This window comes from Channa argus, chromosome 19, assembly GCF_033026475.1.
Source record: "Channa argus isolate prfri chromosome 19, Channa argus male v1.0, whole genome shotgun sequence".
NCBI lineage: Eukaryota > Metazoa > Chordata > Actinopteri > Anabantiformes > Channidae > Channa > Channa argus.
In genome coordinates, this window is record NC_090215.1 from 19,333,942 (window position 1) to 19,351,863 (window position 17,922).

General features: G+C 42.4%; 2 protein-coding genes and 1 long non-coding RNA gene across 4 annotated transcripts; 2 read left to right on the plus strand and 1 right to left on the minus strand.

The window, feature by feature from the left end:
- Nucleotides 1-218: 218 nt before the first annotated feature.
- On the minus strand, nucleotides 219-8,080 carry lipib (lipase, member Ib). The gene is made up of 10 exons (XM_067486652.1): nucleotides 7,955-8,080; nucleotides 6,605-6,996; nucleotides 6,296-6,404; nucleotides 6,029-6,130; nucleotides 5,764-5,853; nucleotides 5,468-5,635; nucleotides 4,942-5,031; nucleotides 4,457-4,565; nucleotides 3,863-4,036; nucleotides 219-2,047 (listed from the first exon to the last, which is right to left on the minus strand). Exons 1-10 carry the CDS (start codon nucleotides 8,004-8,006, stop codon nucleotides 1,963-1,965), a joined length of 1,371 nt encoding a protein of 456 aa, XP_067342753.1. The 5' UTR covers nucleotides 8,007-8,080; the 3' UTR covers nucleotides 219-1,962.
- On the plus strand, nucleotides 4,109-6,457 carry LOC137104866 (uncharacterized). The gene is made up of 4 exons (XR_010911748.1): nucleotides 4,109-4,440; nucleotides 5,437-5,568; nucleotides 6,031-6,150; nucleotides 6,324-6,457. It is a non-coding gene; the product is annotated as an uncharacterized lncRNA (long non-coding RNA).
- On the plus strand, nucleotides 6,979-17,782 carry si:ch73-264p11.1 (uncharacterized protein LOC100000923 homolog). 2 transcript variants are annotated; one of them, XM_067486653.1, is made up of 6 exons: nucleotides 6,979-7,032; nucleotides 7,963-8,045; nucleotides 10,499-10,837; nucleotides 12,598-12,661; nucleotides 15,427-15,637; nucleotides 15,719-17,782. In XM_067486653.1, the coding sequence occupies exons 3-6, from the start codon at nucleotides 10,695-10,697 to the stop codon at nucleotides 15,757-15,759; spliced, it is 459 nt and encodes a 152-aa protein (XP_067342754.1). In that variant the 5' UTR covers nucleotides 6,979-7,032; nucleotides 7,963-8,045; nucleotides 10,499-10,694; the 3' UTR covers nucleotides 15,760-17,782. The 2 variants fall into 2 exon arrangements, with proteins under 2 accessions (XP_067342754.1, XP_067342755.1); XM_067486654.1 differs by lacking the exons at nucleotides 6,979-7,032; nucleotides 7,963-8,045 and adding an exon at nucleotides 10,178-10,296.
- The last annotated feature ends 140 nt before the right edge of the window (nucleotides 17,783-17,922 follow it).

The window sequence follows — 17,922 nt, forward strand, 5'->3', positions numbered from 1 at the left end:
TGAAATCAGGTGTTTGGTCTGCAGGGTTTGTAGCTATGACTTTTTACCGCTATGGTCAGTGAAAGCAGCAGCAGTTCAACATAGATGACGTTTAAGTTTATGAAACATTAAAAAACAATCTGCTTCCTGTGGAGCTTTGAGAATAAAGCACTTTGTCAAATGTGTTAAGACATGAATATTTATTTCAATTATTAGGTGAAAATGTAAGTTACAAAAGTGTAGCTGACATTTCTTTTTACAAATGACAATATTTTTCAGTAAAATCAACAGTCTTCTAAAAATATTTAAAAAATATATATTTGAAACCCTTAATGTCCTGTGTAGGACTCCTCAAGTCGTAACTCATTTCACTTTAGTTGTTAGTCGGCTGTGCTCATGCGGACATTCATCTCACCACCAAATGTTACTATAAATTAGTACAGACAGTTCTGACTTCATGTCTCGTGTTGAGCGAGGATGTCACACATGCAAGTGTGTGTATCTTTCTACATCTGGTAGGTTTACTTTGCTTCAGGTAGAGATGAGAGATGAAAGAAAACTGCACTTTTTTTTTTATATTTGATTAATGTGCAGAAAGGATGTGTTTTTACTTTGTCATTCTGAGTAAGTGTCTAGTCTAATGGTGTAAAGTTATGTGAATACTTGGTCATTTCAGTCATCGATCACTGACACTGAAGTCCCTAAACACATTTAAAATAGAACGTTCTGTACTGTAGCTTACGTTTAAATTACAAAGGTCACAATTTTCTATTTTACAATTGAAAATTATTACAACAGCTTATATCTGGTCATTATTGCTGTGGCCAAAGTTCACTGCAGTGTCATTGTTACTGTAGCAGCTTTAAAACCTCAAGGTTGCGCCCCACCCATCCCGACACACACACACACACACACACACACACACACACACACACACACGAGAAAAGAATTGAGTTTGAAACTGACCTAATTACCATATGAAAGATATAGAGATATGTGTCCATCTGAAGCAGAAGGGGTGTTGAGAAATGACTTCACTTTATTTAAGGTTCAGAACTGTTGATTAAAAAAAGGCACAGAATAAAAAGGCTGCACTTTTAGTCTAAACTGAAACTGATCAAACTTAAGATATGTGAGATATTTATATTGATGGTGTTGATGTCCGGGCAAAGCTTTGCTCTTAGTAAACCCAACTTTTGTTTTTTTGGAGTCTTTTGCAAATTCATGTTTTAGCACTTAATAGTCATTAGTTCTTTTTTTCCACATTTGACGGGTCCATTTTTGAAGGCCTGGTTCTGTGTTGGAAATCAGGGGCAGGACTTCATGCTACTCCAAATGTTAACCACCTACTGCACAGATATTTTGAGCAGACACTTGTCACACACTACAAATAATTCTGTTACTAGAAGGAAACGCTGCACATGGAAAGATCACAATACATTTAGACTTTTACATTTAGTCTGAGTTTTGCCTGTCTCAGTTATAAAATATTTATTTTTCCATCTTTTATTGTAAGCACTTTGTGTTACTTTAAATGCTCCATGAAAGTAAGTAAATATACCTGAGGTAACCTGTAAATCTCTTACTACTGTTAGATGTGTAGTAGTCTTGAGGGGTTTTCCTACAGTTACAGGTGAATTGGTTTCTGGGTCCGGAAAATGGAGCCCAAGAGGTTCATCTGGAGAACTGATCTCGCAGTGACGTAAGTCTGTCCTGCAGCAGCTTTTTTGCATAATCTCATTACGGATCTTATTGCCGTGTTCCCAGAATTCACTGCTCTTAAATCAGCTCTTAAAAATCCCGTCAGCACCAGCGGAGACTTGACTTCAATCGTATGTAACAGCAACGGCCGTCTTCCTCAGCCAGCGTGAGGAAGCTGCAGCTCCTCCTGGGGGGCTGGGAGACGCAATTACACGCAGAAGACAACTGGGCATCCATCAACAGGGTTGGCAGTGAGTTTAAATGTGTTTGAGGTTGTAGACTTTAAAGGCGAGAATCGCAGGGGAGGGGGCGAAACGCCACCTCCATGTTCTCATCCATGATGATGTCAAAACGGCACATCAGAGGCCTGAAGGAAAGCAGAACATAAGTATCAACGTGGAATCTGACAGTTATTTCTGAACCCTCCATGTAGTCTACAGTGTGAAATTACTCAGAGAAAGGGGCATGTTGTAAAAACCCACCCACAATCCAAATTGTCTGCACTTGTCTGCAATGGAGGCAGTGCTTGTGATGGACACGTCCTGGACACCGTTTTTGACCTGGTGACTCATTAAGCTATTAAAGTTGGTGCTGAGCTGACCTGTCACAAGTTGGTACAAGAATACTAGGCATGCAGAGACAAACAGGCTCAGGTGTTCTTAGGCAATGTGTTCAACAATCTGGATTTCAGATGGTCCAGGTTTCAGCTGAGAAGGATTGGTGGAGGGGGCCTGGAGGTGGGTCTGGGAGAATCAGTGCCCTAGGGTGGATAGCAAGAAGCTTCTAGCAAAGACAGGATGGGCTGGAGGGCCTCTGCATACACGGACCTCTTAAGCACATAATGCTCTTGTAGATGTGCTGTGGCTTAATTAGAGACACTGACAGAGGACCAGAGCTGGCGCTGTGGCATCGCACCACCTTGAGGGCAGCAGCTACTATGGAGGCCGTGAACTCAACCTGCCAGGGGACAGGCACAAGCTTGGCATTTGCTTTCTCATGAACAGAATTAGGCGGGTCCAGCTGAGACAATGTCCACTGTCATTACCGACCAGCCGGGGGACATAACCAGACAGGTTGTCTGGCCAAAACACAGACATGGGAACAGGCTTGGCTGACTCAGGGACAGAATAGGCATCAGCCAGCCCATGCAGGGGAATGCAAACTGTACCACTGTAAACAAGCTGCGGAGCAGGGATAGAAACAGGAACCGGTGCTCTGGGCAAGAACGTGGATGTGCTGCTTGGTTTGTGGACAGGAAGGGGCTTAGCAAGCGAGGTGTAAGGGCGTCGGCCAAGCCAGAAACAGGAGTGGGGTCGGAATCAGGTCAGGAATTGACTTACATAGAGACAGGAACTTGGCCACTGTGTGGAGCATGACAGAAGTGGCGAGTGCGGATTCTGGGCCTGACGCGGTGTGAGGGGACTCTGAGGTGCTTGAATCCTGAATGTTGAGTCTGCTAGAGAACTGGAGGACCTGGTGTCACCACTGCTACACACTGCTCGCAAGGCATGTAAGCATGAGCGTGTCAGGATCATGTTCAAGGCCTCGGGCTAGGTGGTCATTGCAAGCAGGTCTGCCTGCCTCATCTTAACGATGGGAGGACAAGAGAGTTTAAGTCCTAATAGATCCAATTATAAGCGTCTAGGGGGCATGTGCAGGCCCAGAGGGAGCAACAGAAAAGTCCAGGGAAGCCTGGAAACTGGCACGCAAGGCTACGTCAGCAACCAACTGGCAAACTTCGTAAAGTCCATTAACCACGGTCGTTCCATCGGGAAGGATTAGTGTGCCCCCAATTACAGGGAACTCTCTGGTGAAGTCTGCTGAGTCCACGTTGGCCAGATTCTTTTTTGACAAGTGTGTTAACACTAGGCAGGTAAAGGACTTGAATGTAGACTCTCTCTTTCACACACACACACACACACACAGGGAAATCGGGGCAGTAAGATTACTGTTACAATAAAGATGCTGGCTGGCAGGGAAGAACTCGACTGGTAGGTTAGACAGGAGTGAAGTCGAAGGTGAAAAGCTGATAAGTCTCAAAGTCCAGAACCAAAAATACAACCAAACCAGGCTCAACTGTTATTAGGCATTAGCAGCAGAAAAGCTACTTGGAATGGAGACACACTCGCTCGCAGATACTTGTGTCATGAAAGCAAAGTTTTACAAATAAAACATGTCTGACCTGTCAGGATGGTCCAGAGGTGTGAATCGTATCCGCAGCAGTCGGATTTTGTATCGGGGACCGATTACGTTGCCGGTGTTGATGCGCATGGAGATCTTCTGGACGTGAGACAGATCGTCGTCAAACTGGGCCAGCAGTCGCGTGGCGGTGTACTGTTCGAACCGGAGGAGCTTACTGGAAGCAGAGAGGAGGAGAATCCAAGTGAAGAACCTTTAATTGGTGATTGGTGATGCAGGGGGTCATGAATCTGTCGGGTCCCAGCACAGGCGACACCAACCAATCTCCATCTTTAACCTGACTGAACATTCGTTAAAGCTGCTTTTAACTCCTGCCTTCACCCAAGCAAAGGGGAAATACTCTGCATCCTGAGCCTGCGTCATGTCTGCATGGTCTCTTTAGGCTGAGCTGTTGTGACTGACCCCCACTGGCTTGACTGGCTGCTTCACCTAAACACCACGACCCACCGAGCAGTGCAGCTCATCCCCCAACTTCTCTAACTTCACCAGGCCCAGCGGATAAGTTAGATGAGACCAGTCTCTGTGACTCCGTGCACCTTCTTATGCTACATATGTTAACAGGTACTGACACACTCACTGGTCTATTCGAGTCTCTGTGACGCTCCTGCCACTGTGCAGCCGGATGTAGACAACCCCCCACCGGAGATACTGGTTCCAGGTCACCATGTCCACTCTGTAGCTCAGCTCTGCGTGGAAGACACAGCATTGCATTCTCATCAGACGAGCAGCAAACACAATATTTCAACTTGGTCTTGAGATTTGAATTTTGCTTTATGAAAGATTTAACTTCAACATTATTTCAAGTGCAAGGCCAAGACAGTGTCACCTTCCTGAGACCTACTCTTTTAATATCTGTGTAAATATGCATGAAAGTATCAGTATCTACAGTTACTTGCATCCTTACCACAAACATTTTAGTAATTACTTTTCTACTGAAAAGCACAACATATTATGGAAAATTAGCTTCACTAACTAACGAACTGAAGCGTGATGCAGACTGGCCCCAATGTCTGTTAACAATCCTGTTTATTGATGTGTATGTGTGAAAAGGTTTGGACTCACTCCTGTAGGGCAGTGTGGCCGTGGTGCTGAAGAAGACTCGGGTCTGTCCGAGTCTCAGCAGAGTGTCCCGCCACTGGCTGACGTTGTAACCTGCAGTCGAGAAGCACAGCGGGTCACACGTCACACTTTGATCAGTCGAGTTACCATTTCACATAGTACTTTTCATTTGGATTCATTTACAGGCTGCTACTGGAGATGGTTTTAGAAAAAACACACACGGAAATCTAGTGTTTATTAATATCACATTAATATCACACTGACATATCGCATTTTGTCACCTCAAGCAGCAGCTCTGCATCGTACCTCTCCTGCATGGACTTCTTTAGTTATAGTGCATGTTGTGGTTTAAAAAGTTTTGAGTTTACTCCATTGTGTACTTATTTTCTGTTCCTGTCGTGCACTTCACGATGGAGGAGGTGCATAAAAACAGCAGCCTTTTTGAGAATGGGCTGAATTGTGATTGCATGAAGGATAAGTGTTGTTTTGTTGTTGCAGTTACTGATGAAAACCACTTCAGGCCACTTACCAAGCACAGGGCAGGAAGCGGGTTTGAAGGCCTCACACTGCAGACACCGGCCGTCCAGGAAATCGCCGTAGGACGAGCAGGGGTAACCCGGGAGATTGCAGGTGCGGTTCAGGGCACACAAGTACAGAAACACAGAGCGCTGGTGGTCACATACAAAGTAGGATTTACCTGCAGGAGGAAGAGATGAAACCTAGTGAGTGGGGGATTTTATTCTTCCTGTGTGTGTGTGTGTGTGTGTGTGTGTGTGTGTGTGTGTGTGTGTGTGTGTGTGTGTGTGTGTGTGTGTGCGTTCACACCTGCAAAGATGGTTTTGGGGCACCCTGGTTGGTCGGCTCCGCCATTGGCGTAGAAATCAATATGACCATGAGCTCCTCTGAGTCCAAATGCTGCAGGTAGAAAACACACGTTTTAGGGGGGGGGGGGCTTGTAGCTGTGGATGAGCTGGTTTCAACAGTCACAAGTTTTATATTTTGATCTTAACACAACAAATTTATACTTGTGTTAGTCTCAAGACATTAATCATGTGCTAAGATCAGTACGGTTGGTTTTTTTTATGCCTACAGTTCATGTCAGTGTGAAGTACGTCCACGAACGTGGCGTCTGAGGGGTCCAGTCTGTCCTCTGGTGTGGCACTGGTGAACATGGGCCCTGCTGGATCGAGGCCTGAAGGGAAGAGGAAAGAGGTTTGTTTTTCTCTTTGTTTCACACAGTTCCTGTTCTGATTTACATATTACACTTTTCACCTTTGGATTAAATCACGTGCACAAACATCGACACCCCACACAACAGGTACATGCACAGCAGTAACCTGCGTGCTAATGTTCTCACCTGTGATCCGTCCGATCTTTCCCTTCAGGTTTGCTCCGACAAATCCGGCCAGATGAGCTCCCAGACTGACACCGATGAGATGCACTGAGCTCAGAGAGGCTCCTTCCTCCTGCAGACGTTCAAACCCGCCGTCACAATGAATTTATTGATAAAGGGCTTGAATAATTCCTCTTAACAGTGACTTGCAGCTGTAGCTACTCGTTCAGACTAACATCAAATACAAAGTGCTGTGTTTTTGTGATAATACTTTTCTGTTCTTACTTCTATTCTTCCACCACTGCTTAAGGACAGAGAACAGAAATGTCTCACCTGCATCGTCATGATGAAGCCGGTCAGGTTGTGAGCTGCCTCCCTCGTGTAGGACACAGCGGTGAAGTAGTTGAGGTTGGCCGCCCCCCTGTTCCAGTCCACCACGATGATGTTCAAGTCCTCCTGCTCAGCCAACAGGTGGACTATGTGGTTGATCCAGATGGGGGGCGCTCCGGTGGGCCGGTAGCCGTGGATGACAAAGACAGTAGGGAGGGAGAGGTTAAGGAGCGGCTGGGTGGACAGGTGGTGGTGATTGATCTCACGGCCACAGTCGAGGTTGGAGCGGGTGTAGAGCAGCAGCCGGACGTACAGGCTGGTCCCGATGAAGCAGTGGGACAGGTTCAGGTCGGTGAAGTTGTCACAGGACTCGCCTGCCCCACTCTCCTCCTCGCCTGGACACAAAGGACAGGAGACAGCTGGGTCGAATGGTAATTGTGTCTGTTTTGGACAAAACTCCCCAACATTTGGGAACCATGAACCATGAACATCTATTCAAATGGAAATGTGTCTAATAAAACCGTTGTTAAGGAAATTGAAATTGAAAAGTATTAGAATAGTATTTGAAACGTAGTTTTTTCTTGTCTGACTGAAGAAGTTGTTCAATATTCAGCGATTCCTTATGCTAAGATAACTACCGCTCAGCTCTGCATAATATTTATCACACACACATGAAAACGACCTAACTCTCAGTACCAGAGCCAGCAGTTAGCATTTAGCATCAAGCTTAGCTGACTGTGGCACTTGGCAAACTCCCCACTGCCATTATAACACACGGGTGCGACACTGCCCTCAATAGGATCAGGCTGCTATAAAAAACCCACCTCATCCCCACAAGAGGTGATTACAGCTGTCAATCACAGGACAAGGGCGGAGCCAAAGAGTGGAAATGGCCCCAGTCCATTTCCAAACACACACATTAGTACTGTAAATGGAAAACAGACTGTGCATATGTGTGTGTGTGTGTGTGTGTGTGTGTGTGTGTGTGTGTGTGTTTACGTCCACATCATTAGGCCAAAACAGGCTTTTCCATTTTAAACTTCAAACAAGACCAGATAGGGGGTTTGACTTTAAATAATCTGTTCTTTGTACACCTCACTAAGCTCTGTCTGTCTGTGGGGACACACACACACACACACACACACACACACACACACACACACACACACACACACACACACACACACACACACACACAAACGGTGGATTTGTGGGTATTCAGAGTACAACAACAAGAACTTTTTCATCTTGTTTCCTTATTTAACAGTTGGATCCCACCCGCCTGTGACCAGATTTAATATTTCCCAATAACCAGTAACAGAATAAAGAAGCTGTTGTTTTTTTTTTTCTTACCTTTGCAGAGAACGACGAGTCCCAGCAAACCCAGGAGTCTGCAGAGCAGCATCCTTCCTACAGCGGCAGAGATGTGGCCGGAGCAATCGAGGTAAAGAGACTAACTGAAGGAGCTCTGAATGCAGGACTGACTGACTGAGGGAGGGACTGGTGTTTGTGTGTGTGTGTGTGAGAGGGAGAGAGGGAGTAGGAAGGAAAGGGAGATGGTGGAGAGGAGAAGACAGAGGGAGAGAGCAAAAGAGAAATAATGATGACAAACAAAAACAAACTAAGGACATAAGAATTGTCTATAAGTTAAATTAAAAGAAGCTAGAATGGAGCATTGATAATTTTGAGCCTCTTTTTGGTTAGTTTTGCATCTGATTTTGTGACTAATAATAAGAAAACAACAAACAAACGGCGTGGGGGTGGGGTGGGGGGGGTGGGGGGCTCCTAGGATAAATGAAAGAATGCACACATAGCAAGAAATACGTAAATATAGTCAAAACTGAAGTTTTCCTGCAGCTTCACTTTCTGCGAGTTGTGGGGTGATTTGCTTCAGACACGGTTTTAACCACCCAGGTTGTTTTTGGCCGTCACAGAACGTTTCCTTCCTTTCAGCAGTAATTTTCTTGTGCTACAACTGCAGGGGTCTGTGTTTACAAATGGCTGTGTGATTGATAAATAATGCATGCAACATTTTTACATACAGTCCATCGCAGTAGCTTTCAAAGACACAATTATTGCGTTTATGGTATTTTTGCTGTTTTTGTTGTTTTGAACAATAATGATTACGCAAACAAACTTAGCTGAAGCTACCAATCATTCTGGTGTATGATTCATACTTGTGGGTTTGCAGTTCCTACACTGTAAATGGACGATAATAATGTATCATTCGATCGTTTTTTCCCTTATATTCCCTTTCTTGTACCCAGGTCTCCTGAGCTCAGATTATTTGCGTGCTCATAAAGTTCTGTAGTGTAAAAACAGAGCTGCACATTTAATGCCACAGTGCACGTTTCTGTGGATTTGTTTTTCTGACAAATGGCTTAAAAAAAATCAACACTGTAACAAGTGTGCAGATCTGAGGTGTCATAGCTCATAAAGGTGTTGTTTGCATGAAGCAGACCAGACACAGTTAAATAAATCCACCAAGCATAAAACTAGAAAACCTGGTAAATAACATTCGATTGATGGTAGCAACACGAGTGATGTGTATTATTAGCTCCTCAAACTCTGACCACAGTGCACCCAGCCCATCCTGCCCTGTACTCGCTGAACGTGACTTAGAGACGTGTAATTTACTATGCAGAGCAGTAAAACTGAGCTGAGGTTTACTGTGCCCACTGAAACCTTTAAATGAAAACCTGCACAGAAGCCCAGAAACCAAGGATTTATACTTTTGTCACAGTAATCTGCACAAGGCAGCACAGCGACAGCTGTAAATGAACCTTTATTGTGGCGATAAAGATAAAAGGCATCATTATAAGATTTTCTCTATTGCTGAATAATTATTCAGTATTTTCCATATAAATCACTCAAGCTTTGTTTGGTCTGGTTGTGACAGTGTGTGAATTTATCCTGCAAATGACTCTAATTCTTCTCTGTTTTCTCTAAGCTTGATGCTAAGATTTCCTGTTGATTTTGTTAGTTCGTGCAGACCAGCAGTGACAGGTGATTGGCAGCCAGGTTCAAAGGTCAGTGTACTGCACGGTCACAGTGCTCTTGAAGCTGAAGAGCTTACTGTACCTTTGGAGACTGTGCCCCCACCTGCAGTCAGCTGACTGCACAAAAGAACCAAAGGCTGGTCTGCATCGGGTCGACGAGCTTTAAAACCAGCTACAGTGTGGGGTTACCACACTGTGGAGGTGAAGCTGCCGGAGCTTTATGTGCAAATGTTTTCCCTAGGAGCCGTGAACCCCAGTCTATCAGGTATCCCACAGAAAACCACTTTAATGAGAAAGTGAACGGATGTTGGTGTTGCACTGAGCTCATACGTACGAATTCCTGTGAATACACAAACAAGTATTGACAAGACACCGCTGCTCCAGTCTTTGTTGGCTTCAGTGTGTTTGGGATTCCAGCTCCCTTACCGTTCAATTTCATTTAGTGCCGACTAAGGCAAAAAAGTTCAGTGTAGACTAAGAATTTACCATATGCATCCTGTTTCCTCCATTGCAAGTGTGACACCATCTTCTAAAAACAAACCCGTGATGAATGTGTTCCGTTTTATTCCATTTGTTATGGCAGGTGATGATACTTTCCTGTTGCTCTTTCTGCACTGTCGCTTCTTATATTTGCCGCGGGCTCTTATCTGTGACACTTGTGTTGTACCCTTTGGGTAATCGTCTTATCTCTAAGAAGTAAGTTCCACCACTTCACATTTTAATACGTCAAGTTTTGTTCCTATTAGTGCTGTCACCGGTATTCACAATCAAGATGTTTTTCTCATACACACATACACTTACTTCCTGTGAAACTAGTCAGTGGGTTTTTGTGCTTCCTCACTGTGCTCACTTAACACCTCTTTGAATTGGTCGCTGACCTCTTTCTACTTGGCTTTAGAGTTTCATTCTGTGCTGCAGCCCCACTGCAAAGTCGGGGGACAAAATCCTTCAGCAACATGACCGGACCTCTATGGCCCAACCGATTAAATCTCGAAGGCATCTGAGAGTTCTTGGTAATGAGGCTTTGAGGAAGCACAAGGTGGCGATACGTCTGCTCTGTGGTGGAGGTTTGTCTGTTACGGTGTGTCCTCAGCATGGCAGCAGCTCTGCCCGTGTGCTACCACGGTGCCATCAGCAGGGAAGAGTGTGAGGAGCTGCTGGGAAAGAAGAACAAGGATGGAGCTTACCTGATTCGAGACAGTGAGACCATCCAGGGAGCCATGTGCCTGTGTGTCTAGTAAGTGCACTGTGGTTAGACTTTGATGTGGCACCTTTGCTCTTGACTGGCTCTTTTATTTTTAAGCTTTTTGTAATTTTACAGCTGTCACCACAGTTAATGATCAGTCTAATATTTAATTGTTCATGATGAAGCTCTGTTTAACTTAGAGTATATCTATAGGTGTGAGTGGGGTGGCTGTAGCTCAGTTGGTAAGGCAGTTGTCCACGGATCACCGGGGATCGATCCACTGATGGTTCGATCCCCGGTCCCGGCTATATGTTGAAGTGGGCAAGACACTGAACCCCAACAGCCCTTTGCCAACCCCAGCTGTGCAGTGTCGGTCCCGGTAAAATTGGGGCGGGTCGCGTCAGGAAGGGCAAAGTACTATGATCTGCTCTGGGGACCCTGAACTCACGGGATAAGCTGAAAGGAGAAAAATGAATATCTGTATAACTAACTGGTGTAAGTGCTATCGTTATTATTGTACACTGCACTTTGTAGTGTCATTTAATAAGGGTGAACAATGGCTGCAGCTTGACTGGGACTCAAGGAGATCTGAGCATTATACAAAGGAGTTGCCACAGAGTTGCAGAAAGAATATCTCGTCTTCATTTTACAAAAAATGTTAATGCGCTCAGACCTCTAGGCTCCACTGCATCATTATTTCCTCATTACACAGTTAAAAGGAAATGCATTTGCATCAAATTGCAATCAAATAAAACTGAGAACTGTTTAAAAATGTTCCTGCGGAACAGTGTTGGGAAACAGGTAAACATGGCATCAGATTGTTACTGTGAGCGAAGAAGGTTTTTCTCAGTAAAACATGGCTGGACGGAAGGTTCCAAGGGGTGTGGATCTAACACACTGCACGGAAGCTGCAGCAAACAATCCATCAGAAGAAGGTTGTCTCAGTGGAATCTGAGGACCTGCTCTTGTTTCCCTTCAATAGCTTCAGGTTGTGTGTTGTCTCACACTCCTTGAACAGTCTCTAAGTTCGCTTGATCTAACATTGTTTTCCATAAAGCAGAATGTGATCTGATATCTTTTAACTTTGTTTACATAATTTATCATTTAGAACAATGAGAAAAGCCCTCACATAGCCAAAATAAACACATAATTGATATAGTTATTGATATTTCTGATATTATTGCCAATGTTTCATCTAGAAACCAGTAACCAACTAATTAAGTACATTTACTCCAACATTGTTCTCAAGTGCAGTTTTGAAATACTTTACTTGTGTATTTCCATTTTGCTTTTAGTTTTACTTCCACTACTACAGGTATAAAATGGAGCTAAGATTTCTATGAACTGGGTTTTACTAACTCTAACTCGAGGAAACATGCTTGGAAGGTCATGGGCCGTGTGCAAATATGAACCTAAAAATAAGCATAGTTTCTTAACTCATTTTTTTCTTATTTTGACTTTTCAACTTTCAGTGCACACTGGACTTTCACTACTTGGGCAGGAAGTCGAGGGACATAAATGTAATGTGTATGTCATACAGTTGCACACAGTATCATCTGTATGCCGATTATAATTTAGTCCCATGTGGAGCATATTTAATGATTGCATTGAATATTTGACTGAATTTCTGGGGCTACTGACAAACAGCAGCGTGGCCTTTACAGCTGCCTGTGAGTAACATAGTGTTAAAATACGTCGAGGCAGCTCGTCCCGCAGAGACAAGAACTACAGCTAAAATTCCTTTTTGTCGTAAGAGATCGAATGTCTAAGACATCATGTACCAAGGACATGTGCTTTGTCTGTCTTTGCAGTAAAAAGAAGGTGGTGTATACCTACAGAATACTTCAGACACACACTGGACAATATACTGTCACGGTAAACACACACACACACACACACACCACAAAAACGCTCAGCGCTGTGGCCATTTAGTTCAGTGCATCATGATTAATTGGATTTTTCTGGTTTTATTAGTCAACTGTTCAATTATGTTTGTAAAGTCCCTGAAATCAAAAAGCTGTTTTGACACCACTACACAACTAAAAGTTCACACAGATATTAAGGTTTAACAGTTTTGCTCGTCTAGTATCAAGTAATCAGAGTTGTTGTTGTTTGTTCTCTCACATCTTGTTTCCTCATTTGTCGATCAGAAGTTGCCTTATTTAAATTCTACTTGTGCACTGAACCAGGACATAGTTTCATATATATTTTTAAAATATACTTTTAAACATTTGCCTACCAATGAATGTGTTAAATCTAAATGCAAAGGAATCAGCCAGTATAATAAGTATATCATGAGATCTCTCTCATCCCCTGTGTCTGCTGCACAAATAGGGAAGAAAATCGAGACCAAACAAGTTTTGCAACTTGATCTGATGCTGAAAAGAAACCGAGCGGACAGTTACATCAGCAGGCGCAGCACTGACAATACATCCTCCATTTCATTTTCTAAATGTTGAGTCAGGTACATAATAATACAAATTCCTTAAAATATGGCCCATGCGATATAGAAAGTTGTCATATTAATCATCTATTAGCTGCCGCATTTATAATAATTAAATAACATATATTAATAATAATATGTTTGTATTAAATATTAAATATTCTCATGTACATAAATGCCCACAACAATTTTAACCACTCAACATCATAAAGAAAATACACACCTACTGTAAAACCAATAATAAAAAATTTATTCCAAACTATATAAAGCACAATAACAAAAAACGCCCTTCATAGTATGTAGGACCCATAAACCTCTGTGTTTGAAATTTGCATTGTAGAAAAACCATGTGATCATATCACTGCAAATTTTGTTTAAGATCCTTAAACAGCCACAAACCAGAGTAAAATTGTAGGTTAATGTCATAAGTTATATTAAACACATCAGATCGCACAGATTAAAAGGTGTCTCATTAAAACGTTTTCCTCCTGCACCAACCAAAAGACTCAGACGAGCTGAGAGTTCGTCCCACCTCTCAGACTGGGAACATGTCTGCAAAACCATGAAGCGCTTTAAAGTTAAATAATTCTACAGTCACTAGGAAAGTAAAAACGCACCTGAAGCATATTTTGAGCTAATAAAAAGCAGGTTTAGTAGCTAACGTGAGCCCTAAAGTTGAATTCTGAGTCAAAGTTACGCAGAAGCGTTTCTGGCCTGTTAGATAAATCTGGAATCATGTCATTTTCTCTGAAGCCTAAAACTAAAATTTCAGTTTATCCTGGTTGCTTGTGATTCTCCTCACACCTGGAGGTGAGACAGGTGCTTGGTAAACAAGAAAAAATGTCTGACGAACGTTCTTCTGATCCGACCAGTTCTTTTTTTCAAACAGGTTAAAAAGCCACTAACAGGTGGAGAGCAAAGCTTACTGCTAATGTACTTTACAAACATTGTCCCCAAAGAATATGCTGTTATCAATTTCAGCAATAAAGGTCAGGTGCAGAAATAAGGAGGAGGACATGGTTCCCTCGTACGTTGTGGAAATGATGTCATTGTCTGTAGTACACTGTGTCACCCATTCCTCAGATTTACAGCAATAAACAAAAAGCAGTGTTAAAAGCTGTGTCGGTGTTAAAGGTTATGATTCAACATTTTTAAACGTGGCATATTTAGGCAAAACGTTTTTGATGACAGCTCACAACTCCTGATATTTAAAAGAGCCTTTTACCTCCAAAATGGAAACTCAGCAGTTATAAGCTCAGCCTCATAAACAGGAAACTCCTATGACGTAGCTTTACATACAAACCACACTGCTATGTGGGCCTGTCTGGGGGAGAGGTGGGGACATTGTTCCATATCACCCAACAAATACATTTGTATTAATTACATACAAACAGAAGTATGCAGATGTCACCTTCCAGGTCTCTCAACTGTTGCCCATAAGATGCAAATTGAAGAATGTAGGTCAAGTGAACTGTGAAGTGAAAGAAGCAATTACATTATTTGAATGAAACAATAACTGAATGAATGAATGTGTTGTCACCTTTAGGCATCCAGACATGTTACTTTACCTCTGGATGCAAAGGAAAATATAATACATGCCAACACATAGTACTGTGTACCCGTTACACCCAGACTACCACGTATACACTGTAAGGATTCAAACATACTGCTCTTGTACTCTGATGGTGAAGATTTAACAAAAACTGAGCTACGTCAAATGTGTCGTCAGTGTAAACAGGCACTTCAGTCCATATTTAATGTTTCGTTACAAACATGCTGCGGTTCCGTTTTCTGAAAAAAGTTCAACTTGAAGTTTAGAATAGCGATAGAAACGGGCAGTAAAACACACAATGCATCTCATTGATTATTCTGGAAACCTTCCGTGTAGGTTTGTTGGTCAGCTTATTTGTTTAGTGACTAAGTTTCCGCTCTAGTGGGACTAACATGTTTTTTACAGAGGTGGTAGAAGGACAGTAACTCAGTACCAAAGGAAGGTGTTTGTGTCAAATGTGCTCCACACGTGCCTCATAGGGTTTCTGCAGAATTCTAGTTACGTTTACCTCGTGTAACGATTCAAGGAGAGAAACCACTTCAAAAAGCTAATTTCTGACTATTTACTGTGAGAAATCACATAGCTGCAGTGCTGCTCACTCTTCCCCACTGTGTTATTTACGGCCTGCCGCTCTCTTTCCTTCAGACGGTAGGAGGTTTGGAGGAGACTTTTTTTAAATCGCTGGATGATCTGATTCGTCACTATAAGAGAAGGAACCAGGGTCTGGCCATACACCTGCGCCACTCTGTCAAAAGGAAAACGGCCTTGTTGATTCAGCAACGTAAATCACCGGAAAGGCCGCAGAGAGTGGAGCCGCCTCCACGTGCACAAGAAGAGGAAGAGCATGATTACGAGAGTATGTCTTATATTTTTACTGCTCTTCTGGATTCTTCTTGGCTTCGTGGTGTATTTGACCTTTTTCTGTGTTTTCCTCTAGATGCTCCTGAGTCTGAATATGTTGAAGTCCTCCCTGAATAAATTTCACTGTGACGTCAGGATCAAGCGCGTGAAGACGGTATAAAGAAAATAAAGTAATTCTGAGAAGAACAGATGGATCTATGGTCGAGAGGCAGGAGGAACAGACTGAATCGAATTCAGAATAATGAAAAAGGAACATCTGCTCGTGTTTTTCAAATGGATTGCAATGACATCTATACAAACATTTTTGTTCCCATGAGGATGCATCTTGCTGCTGTTGTTGATCCCTTGACTTTGTAGGAGTAGTGGCTTTCTGTTATCACTGTTGTGTCATTATTGCATTTTCTATTTGTTGCATCTCTTTCTTGTGTCTTCTTTGAAATACAGTTTTGCACCTCTAGTCATTTTGCATCTCTTTTACCATTTCTATGTTTACAGGACCCCCCCCCTCACCCTTTGGGCTCCTAGGTCTATGCCCAGTAGAACAATTCAGTGATCCATGCATAAAAGACCTGTTAGCTTTATGTGAGACTAATTGAATTTATCCTAACATTTATTACATATAGTAAGGTCATCGTCAGAGTAGAGAAAACGTCAAGTCACTTCTCTTTCCAAAATTAGACAACTTGATTTTGTCTGTGCAAACTTGATAAGGGGATGTTAGTTAAAGTAGACAGTTAGTCTGACTCAGTGAAACCAGAGAAGAGTTGTGTCTAACCTTTGTTTCTCAGGTACAGGTTGCTGTTAATGTTGTTAGAGGTTGTTGCATGCATGCCACATTTTCTATGCTTTTATTTTAGCCATTTAAACTACTGTACAAGGGGGGAAAGAATTGAAAACTAAGAATTGAAATGAATTAAAAATACTTGCTAAGAAGTCAGTCAGCCCACCTAATAGTTTCTTCCCTTACTGTAAATTATTATATTTTAAATATCTATAATATGTTCTTGACTGTTTTTTTTTCTTTCAACCCTTGTGATTCACTGTCACTATTATTTTTAATTTTTTTGTCCTTTCGGCTTATCCCGTGAGTTCAGCGTCGCCACAGCGGATCATTGTCCGCATGTTGACTTGGCACCGTTTTAACTCCGGATGCCCTTCCTGACGCAGCCCTCCTCAATTTCTACCGGGCTTGGGATCGACACTGCACAGCTGGGGATGGGAAAGGGCTGTTGGGGGTTCAGTGTCTTGCCCAGAGACACTTTGAAATATAGCTGGGACCGGGGATGGAACCACTGACCCTGTGATCTGTGGACGACCAACTGAGCGACTGTTATGTGAAATGTAAAAAAAAACACAAACAAGAAAACCTGAAACTCTGTGACTGTCCATTTCCTCATGACAGACATAACTAGGAGTTTTTTTTGTTTTGTTTCTTTGTTTGCACAGGTCAAATTTTACTCCACATGAACGATTGTCTGTACAGACATAATCCAGTGTGGTCACAACCTCATATTTTTTTGGTCAGAGGAGTTAGTTAGTTTTTCTTTCGTTTAGTTTTACCCCCCAAACATTGCACATTAGCTGTGAATATACATCTGTGTGACCAGACACATGCAGAAAAAAAAAAGTGGAAAACTTTGTGGTGGGCTTTTGACCTATTCTACACAATTTAACCACAGTTTCCACACACAACGAAAACGGGTCCACCCACCCTGATTGTTGGTCATCATCAGTCAAAATTGTCTAAAATTCTTTATCTAAGGCATCGAACTCTGCAACATCAGAATACCATGATTATATTGTTTGAAAGGAAGGTGTGAGGTTCACTGGTGTTAAATTTTGTTCATGTTGATCGGGCTGCCAGATATTAACAGCTAATATGGCTTTCACAGATGTGCCATTAAAAAAAAACTATAGTAAATGAACGTAGTTTAAGTGACAATAGTTAGGGGTGTGCAGTAGATATGGGAAAAAATAGCATATAAAAGTGCAGGATACACAGGATAAATAGGTTTAATACAGGGTGAAACTATATGTAATAGAGTGCATAATTTTTCTGCATTGTGTTTTTATAAGATAATGTATGTGTGTGTGAACATGGCAGAACATTGGCTAAAATTATATTTTTACCCAATTTTGATATTGGTCTTTCATTCATTAGGTTTTACCCGATACTATTTCTCGATTACGACTAGCACTCATCAATGCAATTTCAATGCAACTTAAATATTAATCCATGAATTTAATTTTTTCAAGCGTACAGTGTTAAATTTTGGGTTA